Source organism: Bidens hawaiensis, unplaced genomic scaffold, assembly GCF_021521415.1.
Source record: "Bidens hawaiensis isolate Kalapana, Puna unplaced genomic scaffold, B.hawaiensis_p1.1 tig00015856_1, whole genome shotgun sequence".
NCBI classification, from domain to species: Eukaryota; Viridiplantae; Streptophyta; class Magnoliopsida; order Asterales; family Asteraceae; genus Bidens; species Bidens hawaiensis.
The window spans coordinates 91,788-118,930 of NW_027492419.1; the positions used below are offsets into that span (position 1 = coordinate 91,788).

General features: G+C 34.8%; 1 protein-coding gene across 1 annotated transcript; it reads left to right on the forward strand.

The window, feature by feature from the left end:
* Positions 1-16,532: 16,532 nt before the first annotated feature.
* Positions 16,533-19,906, forward strand: LOC143549899 (protein FAR1-RELATED SEQUENCE 5-like). The gene is made up of 7 exons (XM_077040674.1): positions 16,533-16,617; positions 17,464-18,250; positions 18,334-18,592; positions 18,846-18,980; positions 19,422-19,535; positions 19,615-19,802; positions 19,897-19,906. The coding sequence occupies exons 1-7, from the start codon at positions 16,533-16,535 to the stop codon at positions 19,904-19,906; spliced, it is 1,578 nt and encodes a 525-aa protein (XP_076896789.1).
* The last annotated feature ends 7,237 nt before the right edge of the window (positions 19,907-27,143 follow it).

Sequence of the window (27,143 nt, forward strand, 5' to 3'; positions counted from 1 at the left end):
CATGTTCGGGATATGCAATAAACTGACTGACAATAATTTATACAAGTCGGAAAATCACATAGACATGATTTATCATTAGATTAGATAAATGATTACTAGACACAATAGTTTGGTTATGATGATTCACAGAACTTAATCTGAACAATTGACACAACTGAACGTGGTTTATCTAATTACCAGTTCATTAATATAAAACTTAGCATCTATCAATGATTAATGGTAAACGGTTCAATGACGATAAGAACTTAATCCTAAATGTTGATGAACACAAACCAAATAATTTATGATAAATGAAAGTGCCAAAAACACAACTGTTTAATCAGTTCCAATAAACATGCAAATTCAATCAACAAAAAGATTAATCAAAGTAAATCCTAATACATGTAATGTTCATAAAAATAATCAGTTCATATGCAAACCCTACACCTGAAGTGTAGTCACTGTTTTCTTATATTGTTTTACAATCAAATTACTTTCCAAACCGCTTGACATCGTTTGTCCACCCTAGTATAACTAATTTAAAAGCATTAAACTTGATTAGCACTTTCCACTGATTCCCTATGGATTCGACACCTTACTTGCCCTCGCTAGTAAAGGTATTTTATAAATGCTTTTGGTTGACCTTTCGACATCGATCAAAATGGCGCCGTTGCCGGGGAATCAACGCACAAAATGTTAGTTTAGTCTTTCGTTTATTTTTGTTATTTTTTTTTATTTTATTTTTGGTTTTTTTTTTTAGTTTCACGCTCGGTATTCTTGTGTCGCATGTGTGCAGGTAACTCTGTAAGTACCGAATCTGGATCACTACAAATATGATATCAACAATCTAAGTGTTGGTGCGGAAATCCAACGCTAGATGATTCAAGAACTCTAACAAACACAAACACGTAAAACACACAAATGGCTTCAAAACACACGTTAATATTAACGTCGGGTGCTTAAGCACTATTAATACAATACTCGTCTATGATAACCCTTAGACGGCCAAAATCACGTGAATGAACTTCTCCAACCCTATTCAAAGACATCTATATATATAGGGTACCAGCATACTAGCCTAACAAAAGCCCAAAGCCCACCGAGAACCACTAAAGTTCTCGGCTTACATAATATACCCTATCTAAGCCCAACCTACAAGCATAAACCACAAATATAGCCCAACATTCTCCCCCTTGGTTTATTGCTTGATCCAAACTGCTTTGGTGGTAGATAATCATCGTCCATCAATACTTTTATTTAGGCCATTCGGTTTATATACTGTGGCTTCGAAATAGACACTTGGAGGTTTAGTGTCATATTTAGCGTATTAATTTAAAAACCTGGCTGGGAGTCCGGCACAGGTCATGCTACTTTCAATATGAAATAGATAAACATGATGTTCGTCATCATGGATAGCAACGAATATTAGACTTGATTGACTCAGAAAAGTCAAGCACGATGTATCTTTGGTAGGACCAACAAATCCTCTGTCAAGGTTTGACCGAGAATGCTTTAACAACTCTTCAAAACGAAGATCTCTCTGATTCACCAGAAGAATCTGGTCAGTCCATGCCGAAAACCTCAGAGCACTGTTCATCATCTTCAACATGTCACCAATCATCATTAATGACCAAACCTGTAACTACAATCAATGACTAAAACCAACCATCGATAACTTCAACATAGATCAAACAAACCGTTTGAATGATGAATCAAAATCAAATAATGTCTAACAATCTCTCAACCATAATAGAGTTTCTTACCTATTTAAAGAAATTTTTCTTGAGAATCTCAAGGAGACAAGAAAAGAAGTAAGGCAGCAAGATAGGTGAAAGATTTGATGGTTAGAGTGAGAGAAGATTGTAGAAGATAAGAGAAGTTGAATTTTTCAAGATTAATGAGTGCCTTTATAGACTACCTGGTCACATCAGACCAGACCGAAATCAATGATTTGCCGAAAACATGTGGCAGAGAACTGTTCACTGAAGGTAGAGAACTCTCAAATCTGGCCGAGAACAAGAAGCAGCAGAGAACATCATCATCACAAGCAACTAGGATAAAAAATGATAGAGACGAGAACTCAGAAATCATGTTTAACCGAGAACTCTAACCAAGAACGGTTACTCTTTAAAAATATCTCAGCGCACTTTGAAAAGTATCCCGACTTATGTGAAAAACGATCTCTTAAGAGCTTTGTTTAGACATGAGTAAACACGAGGCAAAAAATAAAATAAATGAAAGTAGATGAGAATAGAAAAGTAAAAATAAAATGAAACTAAACTAAAACAAAATTTTCTTATCCAGTCTTTAGAAAATCAAAGTATATTGGGATCAAATTTCAGCTATTTAAAAACCACCTTGAAAAGATCCGAACATGAGATCATATTGATTAAGGTACTTTCACAATGATTCATTTTCAGCATTATTGTGACATAATGAAAAGGTTGATAGTAGGTAATTTTCATGAAAATCATTGCGATAGTGATATGATTAGATTCGATTAGGCATAAAACTTACATGGACATCACTTACGGACCTCTGATGCCCCTTATCTATTCTCAAGGCATATTTGGCTTTCCCAGATCACCCCAATTTGACTCCAACCCTTTAGTACTCGATCAAAATTTTTTTCTCTATACAAAATGATTATTAAGCTTTAAGGTTGAACGTTGGACTTACATGCCATCCGGACTTATAAGCCTTACATTCAGGGTGTTTAGGACTTATTTGGGTGCCCCACCCCTGTAGTTCCCTGAGACCCCTTTAAGCTTTTAGAAAACAATTTAATGATAAATAAAATAATAATTTTTTTTATAAAATGAAATATAACCTTTTTGGCGATCAAGAGACAAACGGGCTCGTGTATAACTGGGTAATTGCTTTTCTGCCTATCATTCGGAGAGATGTGTCTAGGGACATGCAAAATTTTTCAAAATGACTCTCCACAATAAGTTTAGCAGATTTAGTTTATATCACTTCAACTTTTACGCATCATGGAAAGCTACCATACAAATCAATGACTTTTCTAGAGCCTTTTGAGCTTAATAACTTCACCCGTTAGGCACACAGAAACAACATATCTATCATTTTCCAAAGGTTGGATCAATTTTCGTTTGAAAATATTTGAAGCTTCCCAAAAGCTGTTAACTGAATAGTTATGTCATTTCCCAAAAGACTGTTTTGAGACTCAATCACCCCGGTCACTCTTAGGTTTCAGGTAAATGGCTATCCCGTATGTCCACAAGTGGTTAACAGGACCAAACACATATGAAATTACATGTCCTTCCAACTTAGAGTTATCGACATAATTTTAAGTGAAAGAATTCAAAACACAAAACATATCACCATCGCCCCAGATGCTTTCAGTCTTTAGACAAATGGCTATCCTCTGTGACTCTACAAGTAGATCACTGGACCAAACATATACAAGTATATGTTCTTCAAACTTAAGCAACCGACATAAATTTAAGCGAAAATGAAACTTACACACACAATATAATTTTTTTTTTGATTTTTCTCCCCCTAAAATTTTACAAATTAAGAAGATATGTACGAGTTTACACTCAAAAAGACTCAATCCTCGAAACGAAGCACAAGCCACACACTTTTCAATGGTAACAAAATCCTTAACGAGTAATCCACGTACCAAATCATTTTTAGCAAGTCGATTTAGAATTTTTCACATTTGCATGACCAAGACGACGATGCCAAAGCATAGCATTATGTTCCGACACTTTTGAAAACAAGCATGTTATTTCATTAGGAACATTTTTGTTCATGTCAATCACATAAGCATTATCTTTTCGTTGTGATCGAACAAGAATCCAGTCTTCTGGTATAATGATACCAGGTTTCAAAATCAAACACTCCTTTTTAGTAAAATGAGTTGTGTAAGACCCCGAATCCCGGGAATCCTACAGTTGGTAATCACATCCACAATTTCACAAAAATTTAAAACCAAACAATTCTTTGTATTTAAAACCAGTTCAGAGTGAATAATAGCGGAAAAAGTTTAAGTATTAAAAGTCCCAAACACGGGTACAGGTGTCCAAAATCGAATGTAAATAAAATTTTTGTTTTATCTGAATTCCTCGACCAGAAATGCCTTCAACCTCCCGAGTAGCATCCAGCACGTCCAACCGGTAGCATCCACTTCTTAACCTGAAAGTCAATCTAACATACACACAAAGTCAGCTTGAGCTGAGTGAGTTCAAGTTTTCATAAACAATAATTCATACTTTATCTCAAAGTTATAGTTATAAACCATAGATAGGATAAAATAAAATAATATAATTCACCAAGTAATACATTCATCGTCGAACACACGTACACAGGCCTCTCCACCACGAGTCAAGACTCGAGTAATATATTTGACCCGGACGCGGTAAGACCTAAGCATGTGACACGAGCCTCTCCACCACGGGTCAAACCCGAGTAATATATTTGACTCGGTCACAGCTTACACATCCAAGCAAGTGATACGGGCCTCTCCACCACGGGTACAACCCGAGTAATATATTTGACCCGATCTCGGCTCATACATCCAAGCACGTAATACGGGCCTCTCCACCACGGGTACAACCCGAGTAATATATTTGACCCGATCACGGCTCAACATACAACGGGCCTCTTCACCACGGGATTTTAAAACCCGAGTAATATATTTGACCCGCCAAAATGATGATCACGCCACACGGGCCTCTCCACCACGGGATTTGAAAACCCGAGTAATATACTTGACCCGGCCGTGATCACCATGCACACACACATCAATAATCCTACTCACATCATTCTTATTCACGAGGAACTAAATATCATCACACAACCGTAGGCTATAAGGTAACACATACTCATACATACATACATACCTCCATACATATATATATATATATATATATATATATATATATATATATATATATATATATCATCCCAAGACATTCCAAATTACAAGTAAGCCTATAGGCCATAAGGTAATATATAATAATCAGTCCAATACATGAACTAAGTAAGTAGGTCTACTCGTATTCAATTACTACCAAGCCTATTAACATCATCGAGTCTAGACTATAATCAGGTATATAACCTTAAGGAATATATGACCATAACGAGTCTAAAATATCCTAAGGCATAGAATATAATTCACTCATAGTTTTATAAATGCACAAATACAAGTAAGGCTATGTAATACCATCCAAATAGTTTTAACGAGTAAAATCGTGTAAAATTGTATTACGGTGTGTATGCAAGCCCAAAACGTAAAAAGATTTAAAAGGGGAATCATGAACTCACCTGAAATCAATTGAACACCTGCAACGAGCTAGGAAATCCCTAAGTGCACAATCACAAGCAAGGGCCTGTAAATTATAAACAACGCGTTACTAAACTAGACCGTAAGAACACTCTTGCCTAATGGGCCGTTCAAGCCCAACACTTTGGCCCAAGGCCCAACACTTGGCCCAACGCCCAACCCATACCCAATTACTTTACCTCAGCCCCAAAAACCTTTCAACTAACCAAATCCACCGGTTAAGCCTAAAACAAACTTATCGATTAATAACGAGTAAAACGTTTAGATTTTAGCATGCGAAGATGCATTTAATTACATAGGATAACCTTTGAAATAAATTATTAAATTTTTACCAGACTTTAATAAATGTCTTAGGTTTATAAAAATATTATTATTATATTTTTCTATTGGACACGAAAATTGTAAAAATTCCTCCAACACAGCAAGGTACGTGCAGTTATTTCAGTGCGCAACAAAATGGTTTTATTTTTATAAAATTCATTACCAAACCAAATTAAACGATTCCAATTGGGTTTGGTTCCTAACTAAAAATACTAACTTCCAGAAGTGGAACCAACCAATTTGGACCTGTCGAAAAAAGGTTATGACGTCGGGAAGACAGACCAGAATCCATCTTCCCGCATCAGCTTTGACACTCGATTTTATAAATTCATAAAAACCATTCAAATCTCATCCAAAAATTATGTATTTTACCTTTCTGGAAACTAGACTCAAAGTAGAACATCATGGAATCAAGAATCGATCAAGAAAATGGATTACCATCGCGTTACATACCCTACAATAAACGTATACGAATCTGTCAGCTAACTGTTATCATCAAAACTCAACCTTAACGACCAATAAGCGCGTTAATATGATCAATTAAGGTGAAAAAGAGTTGTAGACACTTAATACCGACCTTGAATTAGACTCGGGAGGGCTGGAACTCGGCTGGAGCTGCACGGAAAACGAGGTGGGGGCTGGAGAAGGGGCGCCGATCGGACCATAGAAGGGAGGGGGAAAAGCTAGGGTTTTTGTTATAATATATTTACACTTTAGTCCCCCATCTTGTAAATTACGATATCTTGGATTAAACGTTCAATAAATAGGCTTACAAGAAAGACAAAGAGGTCCCCGAGGAAGGCCAGATCGAGTCTCAGTAAAAATACAAACTCTACAACACATAGATCCTATTAACGAAAATTTGCGGGCGTTACAAGTTGACAACCCTTTGTCACAGATTTTTGACACGCTCAACAAACTGTGCTTCAATTCATGAACGAAATTAACATTTTCAAATTTTAGAACACCGTTACTTACAATACCCTTCGGTGTGATCTTTCCCTTTTCTCCACCCGCAAAGGACACATACCCACCGTTAAAAGTTTGAATGTCGTGTAGCTGGGAATTGTGTCCTATCATGTGCCTGGAACAGCCACTATCAACATACCACGGTCTGATGATATTCCTCCATAGCTGCTCCTGCACAAAGTGCGGGATTAGTTATATTTGGCACCCAGTCCATAGTGACACTGGGTACACCTGACTCATCTATACTGGTTACGGGCTGCCATGACATATCTTCTTGATTATCTAACATGGAAGAAGAAACCTTTTTTACCGGAGACTTAGGCATCCATTTTTATTTACCATTGTAAGATTTACTGTTATTTGTACGAATTGATGGTTTAGTCTCTGGTTTGCGTGTAGAGGGAACAAACGAATTTGTTCTCCTGACAGGCCGAAGTTTAGAAATCGAGTTAATTTTTGAAGTAGGAACATGGTTTCCACCCCTTTTCCGAGACATGTTAGGCTTGGTCTGATGAGGACTAAACCTGCCAGATTTTTTCGGTTCCAATCACCGTCAGAGGGATTAGCCGTATGATGCCTAACTCTTTGCCTGTATGAATTATGAGACATATAGGGCATATTCCTCTGATAAAATCCATAATATGGAACAGATGGACGATGTGGACAATTTCTGGCAATATGACCGGTAGTGCCACAGTTAAAACACGTTTGTCGCTTTATGAAAAAATCATTTTGGGCAACTCCTTGTCGGGACTGGTTGTGTGGACCAGTTTGTTTAAACTTGGGAGAACCATGTTTCACATTGTGAAACTTATCACCTTGTTTGTCATTAGAGCATCCTTCTTTAACAAATTTAGGTGGTAGATACTTGTTGAATTTTTTAGGTTTTTCAATTTTATTGGAAACCACATTTTCAGAATTTAAAGTTTCAACTGAATCAACCACACAAGAACCGTTGCTCTTTAAAACAGAGCCCACACAAACAGTCGAAATAACAGAATTCAAAGCAGGTAGTTTTAAAGTAACATCAGAATTAAAGTCTTTATTAAATGAAACACAAGCTTCATCATCCTCATCAGTCCAATCCTACAATTACTTTCTCTGCACATGAAGTAAACACGTTAGTATCGTTCACTCCTGAGGTGTATGTACTCACATGATCAGATACGTCATTCTTATCATGTTTACCGTACTTCATATCCTGTACCTTTTCTTCCTGTTCTTTGGTGACAGGAAGTTGAACATAGTTGTCATTGTAAGGTGGGGGTACCTGGCTGTACCCTAATCCCTCACCTTCCTTTTCCTTCCACCATAATTGATTATCAATCATTGAATTTACTACTTTACTGGAGCCCTCGAATTTTTTAAAATCAAGTTCAGCTCTTTCAAACTTAGCATTTAAGTTCAAAATTTCCAATTTGGAGGCTTCCAGTTTAGTAGTTAATTCAACAATTTCCTGCTTGGCATCTAGGTGGTGACAACACTTTATACTGAATTCAGACTTAAGCTTAGAGAGATCCTTTTTATATGCTTCTATTTTATCTAAGAAGGATTTTTCATTTTTCTTAAGTTTAAAGTTTTCTGACTTTACTCTTTCCATGTCTCTGATCAAGTTATCATTATGAAGTTTATATAAGTTGATTTTATCAACACAATCTAGAGAACATGGTTGAAAGCTTACCTCAGATGAGCTGGAGGGAGTGAACGCCATGAATGTGAATTGAAGTTCCTTGACTTTCTCCTCAGCAGCGTTTTCCTCTTCGATGTCTTCAACATTTGCAAAATTTGCGGTCTAATTTCCAATGTTGAGAGCAGCCATCTAATCCTCCCAAGAGAACTGTGGAGCAATCAATCCCCTTTCACCATTTCCCGAACTCTCACCAACATCTCCCCTGGCATTACCCACTGGAACCAGCGCCCTTTCTGTGTTTCCTTCTTTTGCTAGGTTGGTACATTCACGAGCAAAATGACCTGGCTCGTGACAGTTGTAGCATCTCAGAGGATTCTTGTTAAAACCCACTTTCTGATTATTAGGCATGTTCCAATTGTTTCTACCAGTCCTCTTAGTGAATTTCTTGGCACGAAACACTGCCATGGCGATTTGCCAAGCAATATCCATTTCCTCAACATCATCAGGGTGAATCTGATCGAATTCAACAGCCACAACTGGTTGAACCAAGTCTCTAGCTAGAAATGCATTATAGCAGTTCATGAACCCTGCTATTAGAGCTATGTTCTCCTGAGTCTCTTTCGGAATGGAGGGAAACTGGCTTGAATTCTGACCTTGAGCAGTGCCAGCAGATGAAGATTGTGTAGACTTGGTGAAGAAAACTGGAGCTTGCTGAGGCGGAGTAGAGTAAGACTGGCCTTGACTGAACTTAACATCTGAAAGTTTCCTTGGGTTGGAGGTTGCTGAGTGGTCTTGAACATAGAGAAACTATCTTGAGAAATAAGAGCATTGTTGGAGGCAACGTTGTAACCAGCTGCACTGTAAGAATTCACATGGTTTATTTCACATTGCTTGTCATCCAAATCACATGCCTTGATAGTAGCCATCATCTCAGAGATAGACATTCTGTTGAGATCTTTAGTCTTCTTGATAACAACAACATTCATATCCCAACTCCTTGGCAATGAGTTCACCAGTTTGTTGTTTATCTCTGACGTTGCCAGATAAATGCTTGCGGATCTCATCTCAGTCACAAGAGCTATGAATCTTTGAAGTTGTGTCTCCAACGATTCTCCCAACACATGATTGAACATATTAAATTTCTGTCGCAAGAAATCTTAGTGACTTCTCTTCATGTCTTCATTTCCTTCATACACCTCAATCAACGCCTCCCATAGTTCCTTAGCAGATTGAAGTTCTCTAAAACCAAGGGAAATTTCAGGTGAAAGTGCCATGGTTATAGTTGATAGGGCCCTTTCATCCTCTTCAACTTTGGCAAAATCATCATAATCATACTGTGCAACCGGCTTCACAACAACCTCAGTTGAATTTTCACTTTGATACGTGATGATTTGGGGTCCTCTAACAATGCTTCTCCAGATCTTAGCATCTTTCATTTTAACATACTTCTCGAATCGAAATTTCCACTCACTGAACCCCTCATGAGACAATAGACGAGGTACACGAGTTGTTGTCCCCATTATGGAATCCAGTTCTTGATGAAGTATGGCATTTGATAACGCATTGATGTTGGTTAACTGTTCCATTTTATTTTAATTTAAGATTAATTTTAGTCCAGGAAGCTTTATAGTCCTAGTCCAAGTGTCAGGTCCAAATAAAAGTTAACCGAGAACCAAAGATAGACCGAGAACTAAGTGTGACCGAGAACTGGTTGTGGCCGAAAACTAGTTGTAGCCGAGAACTGATTGTGGCCAAAAACTAGTTGTAGCCGAGAACTGTTGTGGCCGAAAACTAGTTGTAGCCGAGAACACAGATTCGGCCAAGAACCAACAAATTTCACCGAGAACGACCAAATGATGGCCGAAAACAATGAAAATTGTCCGAGAACTTCCAGGAAACCCAAAGATGCTTTGACCAGATAATTTTGATAACAAATTAAATCCCGAAATATCTGGGATTTGAATTTTAACCAAGATTAGGTCAATCTTCAACTTAAAAAAAACTTTTTCCTTCTCCAACGAGAGTATCTCCGGAAAACCAACCACAACCACCAAAGATCGAAATCTTGAATCCTTGATATCACAATAACGAGCCTGAATAGGTCTAAGGCTCTGATACCAATTGTAAGTCCCGAATCTGGATCACTACAAATATGATATCAACAATCTAAGTGTTGGTGCGGAAATCCAACGCTAGATGATTCAAGAACTCTAACAAACACAAACACGTAAAACACACAAATGGCTTCAAAACACACGTTAATATTAACGTCGGGTGCTTAAGCACTATTAATACAATATTCGTCTATGATAACCCTTAGACGGCCAAAATCACGTGAATGAACTTCTCCAACCCTATACAAAGACATCTATATATATAGGGTACCAGCATACTAGCCCAACAAAAGCCCAAAGCCCACCGAGAACCACTAAAGTTCTCGGCTTACATAATATACCCTATCTAAGCCCAACCTACAAGCATAAACCACAAATATAGCCCAACAAACTCCCGATGACAAAGAGATGGGTTTATAACCATATAAAGGATATGAGGTTGTGGAAGATACTGTCCCATACATTTCATCTTCATATTTTGAACAACTTTCACCGACTCCTCAAGGCAACTACGAGTTTGATAATCAAGGGAACTTCAACCAGCAGGCTCGCAAGAGGCAACATCAAAATTATTCACTGCCTCCACCTGATTATCAATGCATTATGAGTTATATGAGTATGATAGTGATGGGCCTGAGACGCCAACTTTTGTAAGTTCCCGAGAGGAGGAAGACTACTATTATAATGACCCCAACCGATATACGAAGAAGTCCCTCAATATAATAATCAAGGTGGCCCATATCAAAGGAATTATCAGCAATATCAAGAAGATCCCTCGGGTAACGAAGAAGAGTCTATGGAAGACGTCATGGACTTTTTAAAGGAGATTAAGAGAGATCAAGAAGCTCATATTAAGGATTTAAATCAAAGTTTAGAGCTTCAGGAAATGTCAAGTGCTGCCCAAGATTAACTGATTAGTCAACTATTAGAAGAGGTGGCTCAAATTCAATGAGAACGAGAGATGTTGGCTAGTGGTGTTGTGGTTGATGAGGGAGTGATAGAAGTGGCTTTTGATTTTTCAAAGAATGAATTTGAGGAGGTGGTTATGGAGAATAATACCACACCAATTCCTTTAGTTACCGAAGAGCCAATGAATGCGTCAGTTGTGGTTGAAGATGATGATATAAAGGGGGAGAGTTCAGATATTTTGGGGCAAGAAGTTGAAAGTTTAGACCATGTTGAAGATGTAGAAACCTTTGAAGAACTAGTTATGGAAGTAACCCAGGTTGTGTTTGATGATGATGATGTAGTAGGAGAGGATCCCGAGCTGTTGGAGCACAGAGTTGAATGCCTAGACCCAGTCGAAGAGATATCACCCGCTATAGAATATGAGATTACTATAGTTTCATATTATCCCGATCATCCTCCATTACAAATTACTCTTATTGATAAAATCGGGGATGATGGTTTGAACTCGAAGAAGAGGAAGGTGGAGATGAATAATAGTGGGCAAAATGGTAAAAAGTGGGCTCATGTAGGTTCTATATGTGTGTCAGCCACAAGGAAGGAGGTGTGGACACAACACCTCAACACCAAGCATACCCAGGAAACTCGACGGGAAAATGCTCGGTTCGGCCCCGATCAACATTTGACGTTTTGAAGATAAGCAAGAGTGTGTGGGCTCGACATGTTAACCATCGGGCGTATGTTGTAAATTCTGAAGGAAAATGTGCATTCACACCGGCCCATATTTGTTCATTGGAGATGCTGAAATTGACAGGGGAATCAGAGCCGATGCATGCTAATTACCGAGCTTACTTGGGAAATTCGGTAGGTAAATGCTCCATTAGACCACCATAATCGTCAAATGAGGTAACGGTCTGGCTGAAGATCTTAACAAAAACTTAGCGCTGATCGGGAGGCAACCCGACCTTTTATTTTATTTTGTTTTTTTTTTATTTATTTTTGTTTTTCTTTTTGCGTGTTACTTTTTGCTTGTGTTTTGCAGTCATACTAAACCCTAAGTGTAGGGAAGTTCATGGTGGTCTACTCAAGATTCGGTGGATCATATAGTGTAACATCAAAGTTCAAGGAGTTCGGGTCAGGTTTGCAACAGTACTTATCAGCAGGACCTGTTTGACAAGAGAGATTCGAATCAGGTGCATGTACATCTTTCCTTTACTTTGGTTGTTAAAATCTTTAAGTTCTTGTGTACTACACTCAATTTTTATCCGTAAATTACGTTGATGACAATGTAAAGTTTAAGTGTGGGGATGCGGGATTGGAGTTGAAAAGATGAAAAATGCTAAAAATGCCCCGAATTTAAAATTTTTGCACACAATGGAAAATTATAGAAAAACTGGAACTGTTTGTCAAAAATATAATAAACTAATAATAAAAAAATATAAAATATAAAATAAAAATTTTAAAAATAAAAATAAGCAAATATATAATAATAATATTAGTAATAATAAAATAACAATAACACACTTAATTTAGGATGTGTCGATAGACTCAGCCTTTAAGAATGAAAGAACGGTTTGGTTGTTGACTCAATTGATGATTTTAGTGGGAAACATATTCGGGTTTTATAAATGTTTTTGATTGATGTTGAAAGGTCAATCAAAAACATTTATAAAATACCTTCACTAGCTAGGGCAAGTAAGGTGTCGAATCCACAGCGAATCAGTGGAAAGTGCTAATCAAGTTCAGTTTGTAATAACTAATTATACTAGACGGACAAGCGATGTCAAGCGGTTGATAAGAATTGTTGAAACGAACGACTATTAATTTGATTTGCAAACAATTATAAAAAAGAATAACCAATCTCCAGGGTTCAGGTCTTGAAGTAAATTAGATTAATGATTCAGCCTATTGAGTTATAACCTTTGTTTGAATCAATAAACCAAAAGACTAAATGTTTGACTATGTTGATCGTTAGAACCTAATCTAATTGATTGTTAATTTTAGGTATTGATGAATTATTAGTTCTATGGTTAAAGTTAGTTAGGTCAATGACACTAACTTAATCCTAATTGTTGATGACCACAAATCGTTTAACTGATAAACTGTAAATCAACCAATAACCAAAAACACTTTCAAGCACACAAACAAAATCCAAAAGTTAGGTTTAGAGTACCAACAATCCAATGAACAACTTAACCCTACACCCAGAGATGGTCACGAGTGGATTAGCCTAGCATATGCATCTTGAATGTCTTCTTTGATTCTTGAATAGATGATACCATAGATGATTCGGGTGATTAGGATGTGTTAGAATGGTGGAGAATGGCCCCAAAATCACCCAAATATTTTAGGGTATGAAGGATTATCGTTCTAGGGTTGAACCGGGCTTAAATATGGAAGAAAAAAAACCAAAAAATTGCGTTTTTACGCCCATAGCGACCGAAGCCTACGGTCTCCCCACCGTAAGGTACGGTGATGACCGTAGCCAACGATCATCACCACTGCCTTACGTGACCGCCCCACTGTATTGTTTTGCCCCTAACTTATTCGTTATAGCTCTGTTTTATACCCCGTTTTCGGCCATGTCTTCGTATTCAAATTCTCTATCATTACATGCTATAAAATATTCATTTACACTCCATATCATATGCGCCAATTTATCTCCTTTAAGCTCATTTAAGCTCTGCTAACCTGTGAACATAAAACCACTCAAAGTAATCGTGTCCAAGACATATAAACACATAAAACACATGATATAAATTACTTAACACACATTATTTCACCCACACATCAGTAGGGCTCATATTAGTTATGCCTTAACCAAGTACACAGCCCTGGTTCAAAGTGACCGGTCATAGGCAGCCTAGATTATGGTTCCTATTAGATAACCATGTACATAGCCATGCACATGGTCCCGATTTCCACTAACGATTACGTTTAAGGTCACCGGTTATAGGCCGTTAAATTGAGTTGATCATGCGTAAAAAATTATAATTCTAAAGGTAAATATAAGCAATGCATGTCGTGCTTTGTAATGAGACTAAGTGAAAATCTAAACATGATTTCATTAATAATATTGAATATTTGAGTACAAGGAGACATTATTCAAATGATAAGAACAAAAACAAAAGTAATCAATGCGAAAAAGAAAAAAAATGTTGTTTGCAGCGTTTGCCTTCTAGGGGTAGGTAGGTCTTGCGGCATAAGGACTAATGTGAAGTGGTGCCTTGATTTCTAAGTTGAAATTTATTGGCGTTGATGTACACACTTCCTTGCGTACCCCAGTTGGATGGTTTCATTTGGGTTTGCTCGGCTTGGTTTGGTTGAGGTTGAATACCTTGGATGGGTTGAGCTTGCGTTTTGGAAGTTTGTGCTTACGTTTGGGAAGTTTGTGCCTCATATATTTGGAGTTGGTCGATTAGGCATGGGTAGGTTTGAATTTGATAAACGAGTTTTGGGCATGTATTGCGAAGATGGTTTGGGCTACCGCAATGATAGCAGGCTCGTATAGTGGGTGCAAAAGGTGGGACATATGATTGGTGATATGGTTGAGTAACTGGTTGAGGGAAGGATGGGTTGTGTTGAGTTTGTACAGGTTCCTGCCATGAGTTGATGAAGTGACCGAAGCGTCCACAATTGAAGCATTTTCGGCATTGTGCGGTAACAGGGTGGTGAAACATACACATGTTACACAAAGGGTATGTTCCTGTGTAGGGCTTTTTGTTGGGTTGACTTTGGATATTTTGGGTTGGTGATGGGTTCGAGTTGGTTAGGGCATAGCTTCGATGTTTGAGTTTATTGTTGTTATTGTTGGTGTTAGCGTGGGTGTTGGTATTGGTGGGTTTTGATGTGGTTTCGACCTTGTCCTCGTTGGAAGATTTGGTTGTGGATTTTTCAATAGGCTTTGTGTTACTTTTACGCGCTAAAGTCCCAGCCTTAACATGGTTTTCAGTGAGGGTTCCGGCAAGAGTTATAGCATCGTGGAGGATCTTTGGGTCACGACTCAAGATGGAGTCTTGAATTTGCATATGCAAGCCGGATATATACTTATCGATGGCTCGCTCGAGTGAATTGAGAATATGTGGAATGAGGAGGCTTAGTTCGTGGAAACGGTCATTATAACATTGTTACCACCTTCTTGTTTTAAATTCCAAAACTCGTCTTCCAACATTTGGAGCTCATATTTCAGGCTAGAGGTCCTCCCATGGCAAGGCCATGGCAACTTCGGCCCCAAGCGAGTGCCTTTTGCTATTCCACCAAGTAAGAGTACTCAATTTGAAAAAGCGTGAGGCGTATGTGGTCTTCTTTTCTTTCGGGTAGCAAAATGGAGGAACACGCTTTCCATGAGCTCAAACCATTGAGGAGGGTGGTAGCACCCTCGGTTCCAAATTAATCGGTTGGGTTTGCACTCGTGAATTGCTTGAAAGATCAAGCAGTTGGTTTTGGGTTCACGAGTGTGGTAGCAGCATTCATGATTTGGAGCTGAGAGATGATTATTGGGAGGGCTTCCACGATTCCCTTCGACGGATGACATGCTATGGCTAGAGCTACCAGTACGACGGCAACGGTTGAGAAGGCAAGAAGACATGCTGCGGGGAAAATGTGTAAAATTTAATGAGCTTTGAGTAATTTATGTAAATGTGTAGGTTTCAATTATAAAATTTTCATAAGAATTGGGGAAGTATTGTAAATATATGAGGTTATGAAATGTAGATTGACAAATGTTTAAAGATTGAAAAAAAAAGTCCTTACATACTTTGGGTTGAGTTTGAAAATTTTTATTATTTATGAAAAGAACAATATATATATATATATATATATATATATATATATATATATATATATATATATATATAGGATTGGGATCATATGAGAACTCTTTTGAATTTGAGAACTTTGAGAACCATTTGTAGCCACTCATTTTTCTTAACTTAAAATTAAATAAAAAGGGTAAAAAAGGAACTTTACATCGTAAGATAAAACGATCATATAACCCAAAAACCTGTTTTCTAACCCCTTCCGCCAAGCTTTCTGTTTGTATCACAACATTAACATCGACGATTTGGTCCTGCTGGTGCTGATTTGGTTCTCCATATTGGTTTTCTTCCAGCAAAAATAATGGGAGTCGCATCTCAAATGCATCTAGGGTTCGTATTTTGTTAATAGCCGTTCAATTTCTATAAGGTAATCTTCCAAACTTATTTGATTTTAGGTGATTTAAGTTATAGATTATAAACTTCAATTGTGAATGATTCAATTTTTATGATCGGCGGTTCAATTATGATTATTTTAGTTTTAGGTCATGGAAGTTTCAATGGAAGTTTCAGTTACGGGATCGATTTCTGGATCTACATCTTACTCCATTGACGAAGTAAACAGTGTTAGAGGTAATTTCAATTGTGTAACGGGTACGACCCAGAACCGGGTTATATGCTTTCTCAAATCTGGAACTGGAAACGAACAAATATGGTTTTTCATGCTAAAACCATATTACAAATGGGTCGGTCCGGTTATTTAAACTGGTTATGCGGGAACTGGGAACGGGTGATGGGTTTCATGGTTGTTGCTAGCATGTTCATCCCTTATTTTTAAAGTTCATGTCTGATCCGTGATGATTTGATATGGTTTTTAATCGTGCTTGTAGCCTACCTCATGATTAGTGATGTAAACATAAAACGTTTATCATCATCCGTCCTTATAATCATAATATGTACAATTGTTTAGGCTTCAACAGATTAGGCAGAGAATTTAGACGAGAAGAATGAAACATTCAATTAACTGCATATTAAGTTCCAACATTGTAGAGCAACCCTAGCATTATAATCGGAAGCAAGTCCTTGATTTTATTTAAGTTGCTATTTATATTCGGAACCGGTATTCAGGCTTTTTATTTTTTGAATGTTGTTTAATAGTTCTGCACATATATGTTGTTTAATTGCTGGTTAAAAATAGGTTTATTTTGTTTCCTAATTGTTGGGTTAATAGTTCTGTACATATATGTATATTAAAAATAGGTTTTAAAACATTGTTTAATTTGCTGGTTAATAGTTCTGTACATATATGTGTATTAAAAATTGGTTAAAAATAGTTTTATTTTGTTTCTTAATTGCTAGTTAATAGTTCTGTACATCATATGTATATTAGAAATAGGTTAAAATAGGTGTATGACCTTAACTTTTATTGTGTTTTTGTGTTAATTTTTTTTCTTTTTTCATGTTAATTTGATCGTGAAGAATCCGTAGCAACTAGTGTGTATGAATTACCGAATGGACAGAGGTCTTGGATTCCATTTGTTCTTCCTGAATTCAAACCTTATGTTGGGGCTAAGTTTCGTACATTGGATGAAGTTTTTGTTATGTATGAGGAGTATGCTGAGAAGGCCGGTTTTTGTACTCGTTTGGGTACCACTAAGAAGCGTAATGATATAATTACAACTAGGTACATCTTGTGTTCAAAAGCAAATAAACCTAAAGATCAAGATGTTGATTCTGTTGGAATGTGTTCAACCTCTAGTCCCCGTTGTGTAAACTTCAAAGTAACTGATTGCAAAGCATTTATAAAAGTTAGACTTGTAAGAGGTTCATCGGATTATGAAATATATTGTTTTGTGGAGGAACACAATTATGGACCTCTTTCTTCCGAGCATATAACTAAGAGAAAAAGGAAATTAGACTTTGCAACAAAAGAGTTTATTTCCAATTGTCGTTTGGCTTGTGTTGGGCCAACCAAAGCGTTCAAGCTTCATGTGGTATTAAAGGGTGGCCATCATAATATGCAAGGTACATTGCCGGATTACAATAATTTTGATAGAGACATACGAGAATTGATTGTAGATGGAGATGCTCAGATGGTGGTTGATAAATTCAATGAACGTGCCAAAAATGTAAAAAATTTCACTTTTAAATCTCGAGTTGTTGGAACTGAGCTTACATCTTTATTTTGGGTTGATAATATTTCAAAAATCAACTATGAGGCGTTTGGTGATGTTATGGCCTTTGATTCGACATACCACACCAATATGTAAGTTATGTACTTTCTGTATTTAATTTAATCAAATATTTTTGTAATTAATGACAAAATTGTGTTTTTTCTCCTTTTTGTAGGTATGATATGATCTTTGTTCCGTTTTCTGGTATTGATCATCACAAAAAGTGCGTAGTCTTTGGTGCCGGTTTGTTACATAATGAATCTGTTGAATCATACACTTGGCTTCTTCAAATGTTTCTCGACACACATGGCAAGCAACCAACTTTTGTTTTAACTGATCAAGACCCTTCAATGAAGCAAGCTGTTCATAGTGTATTGGATAAATCGATTCACCGATTGTGCATGTGGCATGTTATTACAAAACTACCACTTAAGGTATTTTTTACTTATGATATTCATATGTGTATAGTTCATATTTTTTGTTTGTACATATGTGTATAGTTACTTATTATAAAATATAAAACACAAATCATGATATACATATATGTACAAACAGTTTGCTTTTTATTTTTAGAAATTTTATAATCTGTTACATATTTGTATAGTTACTTATTATAATACATATATGTATAAACAGTTTGGTTTTTATTTTTAAAAATTGTTTAATCATTGTGTTACCATTTTTCAGATTGATGGAAATCTTTTGAACAATTCAAATCTTCGCCGATCGATTCACAAACTTGTTTGGAATGTTTATATCGACGTGGATACATTTGAACGTCGATGGAATCGATTGATGAATGAGTATGGTTTGCAAGACCATGTATTAATGAAGACAACATCTAGGTGTGAGAGTGCCAATCATCTCTTTAAAACAAATTTTAGTCCACACAATACCTTAGTTCAATTTATGTTGTGTTTCGAGACAACTGTGGATGGCCAACGAAACGAGCAAGGTGAACTTCAAGATAAAACAGAAAAAACCAACCCAAAATTCAAAACACCGTTTCCTATTGAACGGCATGCTAATGAGATCTACACCAGAACTGTTTTTTTTGAAGTCCAGAAAGAGATGGAAAAATCTTTGCATTTATGCTACATAGTGTCTCGAGAGGAGTCAGATGTTATACATAGTTATATTGTTGCTCACGAAGATCACTCAAAAAAAATTGTCAAGGAGTACAATGTTTAAAATTTTCAATAATATACATATATCAATATTTATATTTTATATGCTTACTTCTTAGTAATTTTGCAATTTCAGGTTACTTTTGATACGTCAAACTTTAATGTTACGTGTGAGTATATGGGATTTACATGCATTGGGTATCTTGTTGCTCACCAAGATCAATCAAAAAAAATTGTCAAGGAGTACAAGGTTTAAAATTTTCAAATAATATACATATATCAATATTTATATTTTATATGCTTACTTCTTAGTAATTTTGCAATTTCAGGTTACTTTTGATACGTCAAACTTTAATGTTACGTGTGAGTATATGGGATTTACACGCATTGGGTATCTTTGTCGTCACGTCTTTTGCATTTATAGACATCAAGGAATCGATAAGATTCCTATGAAGTATGTTAGTTTGCGGTGGTGTAGAGATGCTCTTCCAAGTGGTGTTTATTGTATGGAAAACAGGTATGTTAATAGTTAATCATGTTTAAAAATACATGTATTGCATATCATGTTTAATAACCTAATATGTAATAGTTTCTGTTACATATATGTATAGGCAGAATTAGTAATTCATTTATTCTCGTAGGAGATAATAATACTCTATTTTTTATCATTCTATAGGTACTGTGCCTATCAAACCCAAAGTTCGATAATTAGGCGTCGAATCAGTGATAATATTCAGATGTGCATTGATAGGCTGAGATGCAACACTAGATACCTTGAAGAACTTGATTTACAAATTAAAGCAATAAAGGATAAAATTTTTGAGGAATTCCCACTTTAGCCTACATACAGCAAAGAAGTTGTGATTGAAGAATTGTTATCCCATAAAAAAACCCAAAGAAATCTTAATTACAGCACCAAAAGGAATACGGAACAAAGGTTCTCGAAAAACTAAGCGTCCAATTGGTCCAAGTGAGAAGGCTAAGAAAAAGAGCAAGAAAAAGAGCAAGAAAAAGGGCAAGAAGAAGAGTAGGAGAAAATATAACTTTTGTAACAAAAGAGTAAGGCTTCATGACAAAAGGAATTGTCCTCTAAAATTAGGTATGCCCGATGAAAAAACAGGAGATACATCTACAGAAGAGGACACGGACGAGGATACTGATGAAATATCTACAGAAGGAACAGATGGTGAATCAAATGGGGAAGAAACAAATAAAGCTATTTGAATACTAGGTGGGTGACTTTTATTTGAGATATGCTTTTTTTTAATTGCTTTTTGTTAGATATTTTTTACATTGATGATCGACTTAGACAGGCAATTGTTATGGTCGTGCAATTGTTTATGCTCAACTTAATATGATTTGGTTATGCAATTGTTATGATTGACTTAGAATGGCAAGAAAATGAAGTCTTTTTTTTACGTTTCTGTGTTGTTTTTTTATCACCAGCATGTACATATATTATACCCAGGTTATACATATGCACATGTGTATATTATACAGAATACATATACACATGTGTATATTGTTTTTCATAGATTTATATATATTATTCAGATATTGCATATGCGTGTATTATACAGATCCGGTCATAAATGGATAGAGTAACCTATTTTGGCATCTTACATTTGATATACTATCTTAGAAACTTATATTAAATGGATAGAGTAACCTATTTTAGCATCTAAGAAAGCTGCAGTTATCTTCACCAAGAGTTCATGTTGCATGTGCCATAGTATTAAAGCACTATTCTATGAATTTAATAAATTATACATATATGTATATTACGCCACGCTTTATATTGACATATAAACGATCTAAAACCACCTCCAATAAAATGAAAAATTATGTAAAATACCATAAAAAAATGAACAACAAGCAAGTTAGTGAAAGATTATGGGCACAAACATTAGCAACATATAAAACCAATTCAGATTCTAAATTTTCATAATCAAACAGTGGGTGAGATATACTCCAAAACAACCTGTCAAAACCCCCAATTGTGAAGTACAGAGGCCTAATACTATGAACTAACCAACCGTCTACAACAAACTTTAACCCAATTGCGTCAATAAAGGCAGTCAACTAATGTACAAATTGCAGCAACACGACTACAAATCATTACCTAATTAGCCCAGTTAACAACTTACCTTTTAATGAAGAGACCTAATTGAAAGAACAGGATCAAACCTAATATTCAAGTCAATACATATATGTACATTACGCTACACTTAATTTTGAGTTAATGCAACAATCAATAGCAGTTATATGAGAAAATAAAACAACATATGGTTCCATAAACTTCAAACATCAAATTCAAGTCAACACGTCAAAACATGCAATTCTAAGTTGATTCCACAACAAAAAAACATCAAACAAGTATGCACTACACCACATAAAACTTCAAACAAAATTAAAAGAGGAACATCTATTTCTTTTTTTTGCCCACCAACTCAGTTGCTTCCTTTATAATTTTGCTCCGTAGTATATTAGATTCAGATAAGACAATTGCTACTGCATATTTCTTTCGAAGTGTAGCAATTTTTGCTTTAATCTTCTTTGGATCAACTGGCAACCCATAATCCCATTTATTATTTGTTTTCCTCATCCATGTCTCCATATGCCTCATGGAGAATACTCCACAATCAACAACATTTCTAGATGTAGCCCAATCAATATCTACTCTTTCTGGTACTAAATTTTCAATATCTTTCAATCTTGGATGATTAACTTCTTTCAAATATTCAACAAATATTTCTTTCTGTGAAAATATAAAAATTGAAGTTAATATGTGTATAACAGTATCATACATATATGTATAATAATATTATACATATATGTATATATATATATATACAATCTTAGCCCAATACATTTTTAAAAAGGCTGCCTTAGGGTGCGTGTGTAATTAACCGTGTAATTAACCCACAGCCCGTAGGTCCCACGCAAGCTCAGCCTAATACAATTCTTATACTTACCCCACAACATGCTTTTTCTTTTCAACGGATGTGTATAAGTACTATACATATATGTATAAAAATATTATACATACCCAGGTTTATATTACTGTACGCATGTGTATAACAATATTATACATATATTTATAATAATATTATACACATTCAAGATTATATGTATAGTAATATTTTTTTGTAAATGTAAAAACGTACCACTTTCATTACAGCCGACTTTTTATAAAAATCTTTATCATCATGCAGTGTCACAACAGTTTCCTCAGGATTCATATTGTCAATCACGTTGATAGCCAAACCTTTGAATTCGAAGCACACTAAATAATAATGATTTTTCTCCAAAATTGGAAACACTATTAGACTATAATCTGTTAATGGCATCTTCTCTTCTTTTCCTTCTAGTACCAAAAGTAAATTGCTTTTGAAAGTTTGTAATTGCAATGCGTGATCAAACACCGCGTTGGACAAAACATTTTCAGGCAATCATCCAGAAAAACAAAACAATTAAACACCATTTAATTTTTAGAAATCACTAACTAATCAAAAAGAATAAAAATCATAAATTTTTTTGCTTACAAATAAGGATGTATAGCAAAACAGTCTATACGGTGAACTATTGCTCCTTTTTATTTCTTCATAATTTAATATGGCTGCCCAAGTGTCAATAACTTGCGACCCAATTGGCGTGCTTGGTGTGAATTCAGCTAAAGCAAAATGCAGGCATTCTAAACCATAGTTATTTTCATATGCAGAGTTCCTACAATTTTCATGTAACACCTAATTACCATATACAAATTTTTTGAATGCATTGAAACATTATAATAAAAGAAATTTGCACATATATGTAACACAATGATCATACAATTTCTAAATAAAAAAGCAAATTGTTTGTACATATATGTATATCATGAAATGTGTTCAATATTTTATAATAAGTAACTATACATATATGTATCAGCAAAAATACTAACAGATCATACAATTTCTAAATAAAAAAGCAAACTGTATATCCTGAAATGTGTTCAATGATTATATAATAAGTACATGCAAATCACTCTATAACTTTTTGAACAATGTACATAAATTTTTAATCAGTTTTGTAACACATACCCCATAGTTCTTTTCACTTCCTCATGTTCTTTCTTTTTCATATCAGCTTTTTCTTGTGCTGCCTTTTCCTTTTTGGTTAATGGCCTACACAATTAAAATCACCAAATAACATTATATGACATATAATATTACATATACATATAATAATAACAAACATATATTTTTAAATCCAAATTTGAGCTTGTGTAAACATACTTTCCATCTTTCACAATTTGATTTTTGTCTTTCTTTTTCCGTCCAGGGTTCCTGTATGTATTAACAATTTATATTAGTTTTACAAAAAGTCTGTGATATTCCTATGGTATGTAACATATTATAAAGACAAAAATTTTTACCCCTCATCAACTAAACCCTCCAATAAGTAGTCCCAAATCATCTTTTCTTCTTTTGTTAAGCCCTTCATTAAATCCACTGCTCTTTCCAGCCATGGAGATCTATCGTATTGAGATAATTTTGCCTCTCTTTTTAACCTTTGAACATCACCTCCCAAAAATTCTTTTTGTACGCTATCGTCTCCAATGTTTGAAAGTTTTGGAGCTGCACTACTTGATTCTTGCGAAATCAGCTTGAAATTTGGCATTTCATCAGTGTCATCTACTTGCCTAGATTCCATTTTTTTAACCTCATTATTCACGAATTCCACAGCATCGGCAACTTGAACAGCCGCTTCCATCCATGATGGGTCTTGTGTTTGATAAATGTTAATGGCATCCGTTTTATCAGTTTTCACATTTCCCTCATCATTAATGGCATCCGTTTTATCAGCTTCCATATTTCCTTTATAATCATCATCATCATCATCAAAACCAACACAGCTTGTATAGATCTGTCTATACCTTTCGATTATTGCAACACCTCAACTTTATTAGGATAAACTCTTTTGAACTTTCTAATTTCCTCCTCTAGCTTTCCCTTTTCTTGCAAACTAATGTTACACAAGTTATCCAACTTGGCAACACGATTCTATGAACAAAAATGATAACATGTTTTTATTAGTAAATAATAAAACATTTTTTAAGAATCTATGTTCTTTATTAATAATTATTACCTCCAAACTTTCATTATTAACTTCAACCTCTTCATCACTTTCAATATTATAGCCATTCTCATCAACATATAACTCCCTTACTTCTCCCTTTCCAAATCCACCATTCAAACCTTCTTGTATCTGCCTATCTTCTTGTCTCTTTCCTGTCCAATATGCAACTGGTGCCAATGTCCTCTCGTTATCCAGACCTTTGCATGTAACACTGTCTAGATATAAAAGCTACAAGTACAACCAGTTACTGTTATTATACATATATGTACATCAACAAACTATTTATATACAAACTAAAATTACCACAATTCATCACTACACATGAACAATTGCCAAATAGGTGATCACTATTTACATATATAACAAACCTTTGCATGCAACACTGTCTAGATACAAAAAGCTACAATTTACTGTTATTATACATATATGTACAACAATTACTAAACACTTGATCACTACAAATAGTTTATTACTAAAAAGTTATAACTTACTGTTATTATACATATATGTACAACAATTACTAAACTCTTGATCACTACAAATAGTTTATTACTAAAAAGTTATAAGTTACTGTTATTATACGTATATGTACAGCAATTACTAAACACTTGATCACTACAAATTGTTTATTACAAAAAAGTTATAACTTACTATTTTTATTACTAAAAAGTTACAACCAGACCTTTGCATTTAGACAAGTTACAACCAGTTACTGTTATTTATACATATACGCACAGCAATTACTAAACACTTTGATCACTACAAATAGTTTATTACTATATTTACAAACATGTGTATGCATAAACAAACTATACAAGTATGTTCAGATATTGAGCAATAGTTACGTACCACAAGAAAGGTAGAAGGGCCCACAAAAAATTTTGAGTGATCACATGGCTTCCAATTATTTTTGCAATTTTTCAAAGCATCCACTGTGAATTCACACCAATCATTTCTCTAGAACTTTTGTCCGCACGAACCCAAAAGACATCCTGGTTAAAGCATTTTCCATTTTTTGTTGACTTTATCATTGTAGTTACAAAGATCATTAAGAAGTCAACTTTAAACATTTCTTCATCCTCATACTCATTCTCCAAAATTTTCACTACAATATCTGAGGGACTTATTTGTAAAGGCGGATATCTAGCTTTCCAGCGTGATAGCAATTGCTCATCATTCTCAGTCAACTCAACTTCTCTAAACTTAACACCTCCAGAAGGTATTCCAAGCAACTTCTTCAGTTACCGGTATACGTTTATCTTTGCTCATGATAATTGCCATTTGATTTTGGTTAAAACTCTCAACAACATAGTGTCCTAATTTTGAATTTACCTTATCCACTTGTAACTTTAAAATCTTTCCAAAACCCATTCTTTTCACAATATTCCTTTGCCTTCCTGTTAGTAGTTTAACTGCTTCATATAGGGCATGCGGAGATGTTCTTGTACGAATGCCCCAAGTTTTTGCGTTTTTCTTTGGTGATCCTTCCAAAATCAATTCTTTTTTTCTTTTCACTGTTTTCTCCTTCAATATTATTTATTTTTTTTTTGAGATTCTTTAATAGCAAATTATCTTCAAAATCATCATTATCTACAATTTATACCAACAATATCAATGATAGAGATTTTACAATTTTACGTTCACATATATGAACATTATACATATATGTATAACAGAAAATAAACCTAATTTAGCATATGCCAATAATAATTTTACAATTAACAAATTATACACATATGTATAATTAAGAATTCCTTACTTTTCTTCTGAAGCACTTTAGATGTCTTTGTTCGTTTTTCCCTAATTGGTTCTTGAAAATCATCAGTGTCTACAATGCATACAATCATCAGTGTCACATATATGAACATTATACATATATGTATAACAAATTATACACATATGTATAATTAAGAATTCCTTACTTTTCTTCTTATGCACTTTAGATGTCTTTGTTGGTTTTTCCCTAATTGGTTCTTGAAAATCATCAGTGTCTACAATGCATACAATCATCAATGTCACATATATGAACATTATACAAATATGTATAACAAATTATACACATATGTACATATAGTATACAATAACATCAACAACTTTTAATCTTTGTGTAGTTAAACATATTACACACATATATTAAAATAAACAATACCTTCATCAATTATACATATATGTATAACAAATTATACATACACATACGTATAACAAATTATACATACACATATGTACATGCAATATACATATATTAAAAATTAAGAATACCTTCATCAATTAAATTCTTTTTTGCACATTCCTTCCTTTTTTTTGAAGCACTTTAGATGTTGTTGATTCTTTTCCCATTTGTTCTTGAAAATCAATAGTTTCTGTAATGCATGCCAATAATAATTTTACAATTAATAATTTTATCTAAATAAACCTAATTTGGCATATGATACACTTATACATATATGTATAACAAATTATACAGATATGTATAACAAATTATACATACACATACGTATAACAAATTATACACACATATGTACATGCAGTATACATATATGTATAACAAATTATACATACACATACGTATAACAAATTATACATACACATATGTACATGCAGTATACATATATGTATAACAAACTCCATCAGTATACATATATGTATAACAAATTATACATACACATATGTACATGCAGTATACATATATTAAAAATTAAGAATTCCTTACTTTTCTTCTGAAGCACTTTAGATGTCTTTG

What these genes read in the sequence shown, in the direction of transcription:
- LOC143549899 (XM_077040674.1), top strand. Translation starts at nt 16,533, where the DNA reads ATGGAAGTTTCAATGGAAGTTTCAGTTACGGGATCGATTTCTGGATCT. An exon ending in AGTATGGTTTGCAAGACCAT is followed by an intron (nt 18,981 to 19,421) that starts GTATTAATGAAG and finishes TTGCAATTTCAG; the next exon opens with GTTACTTTTGATACGTCAAA. An exon ending in AAATTGTCAAGGAGTACAAG is followed by an intron (nt 19,536 to 19,614) that starts GTTTAAAATTTT and finishes TTGCAATTTCAG; the next exon opens with GTTACTTTTGATACGTCAAA.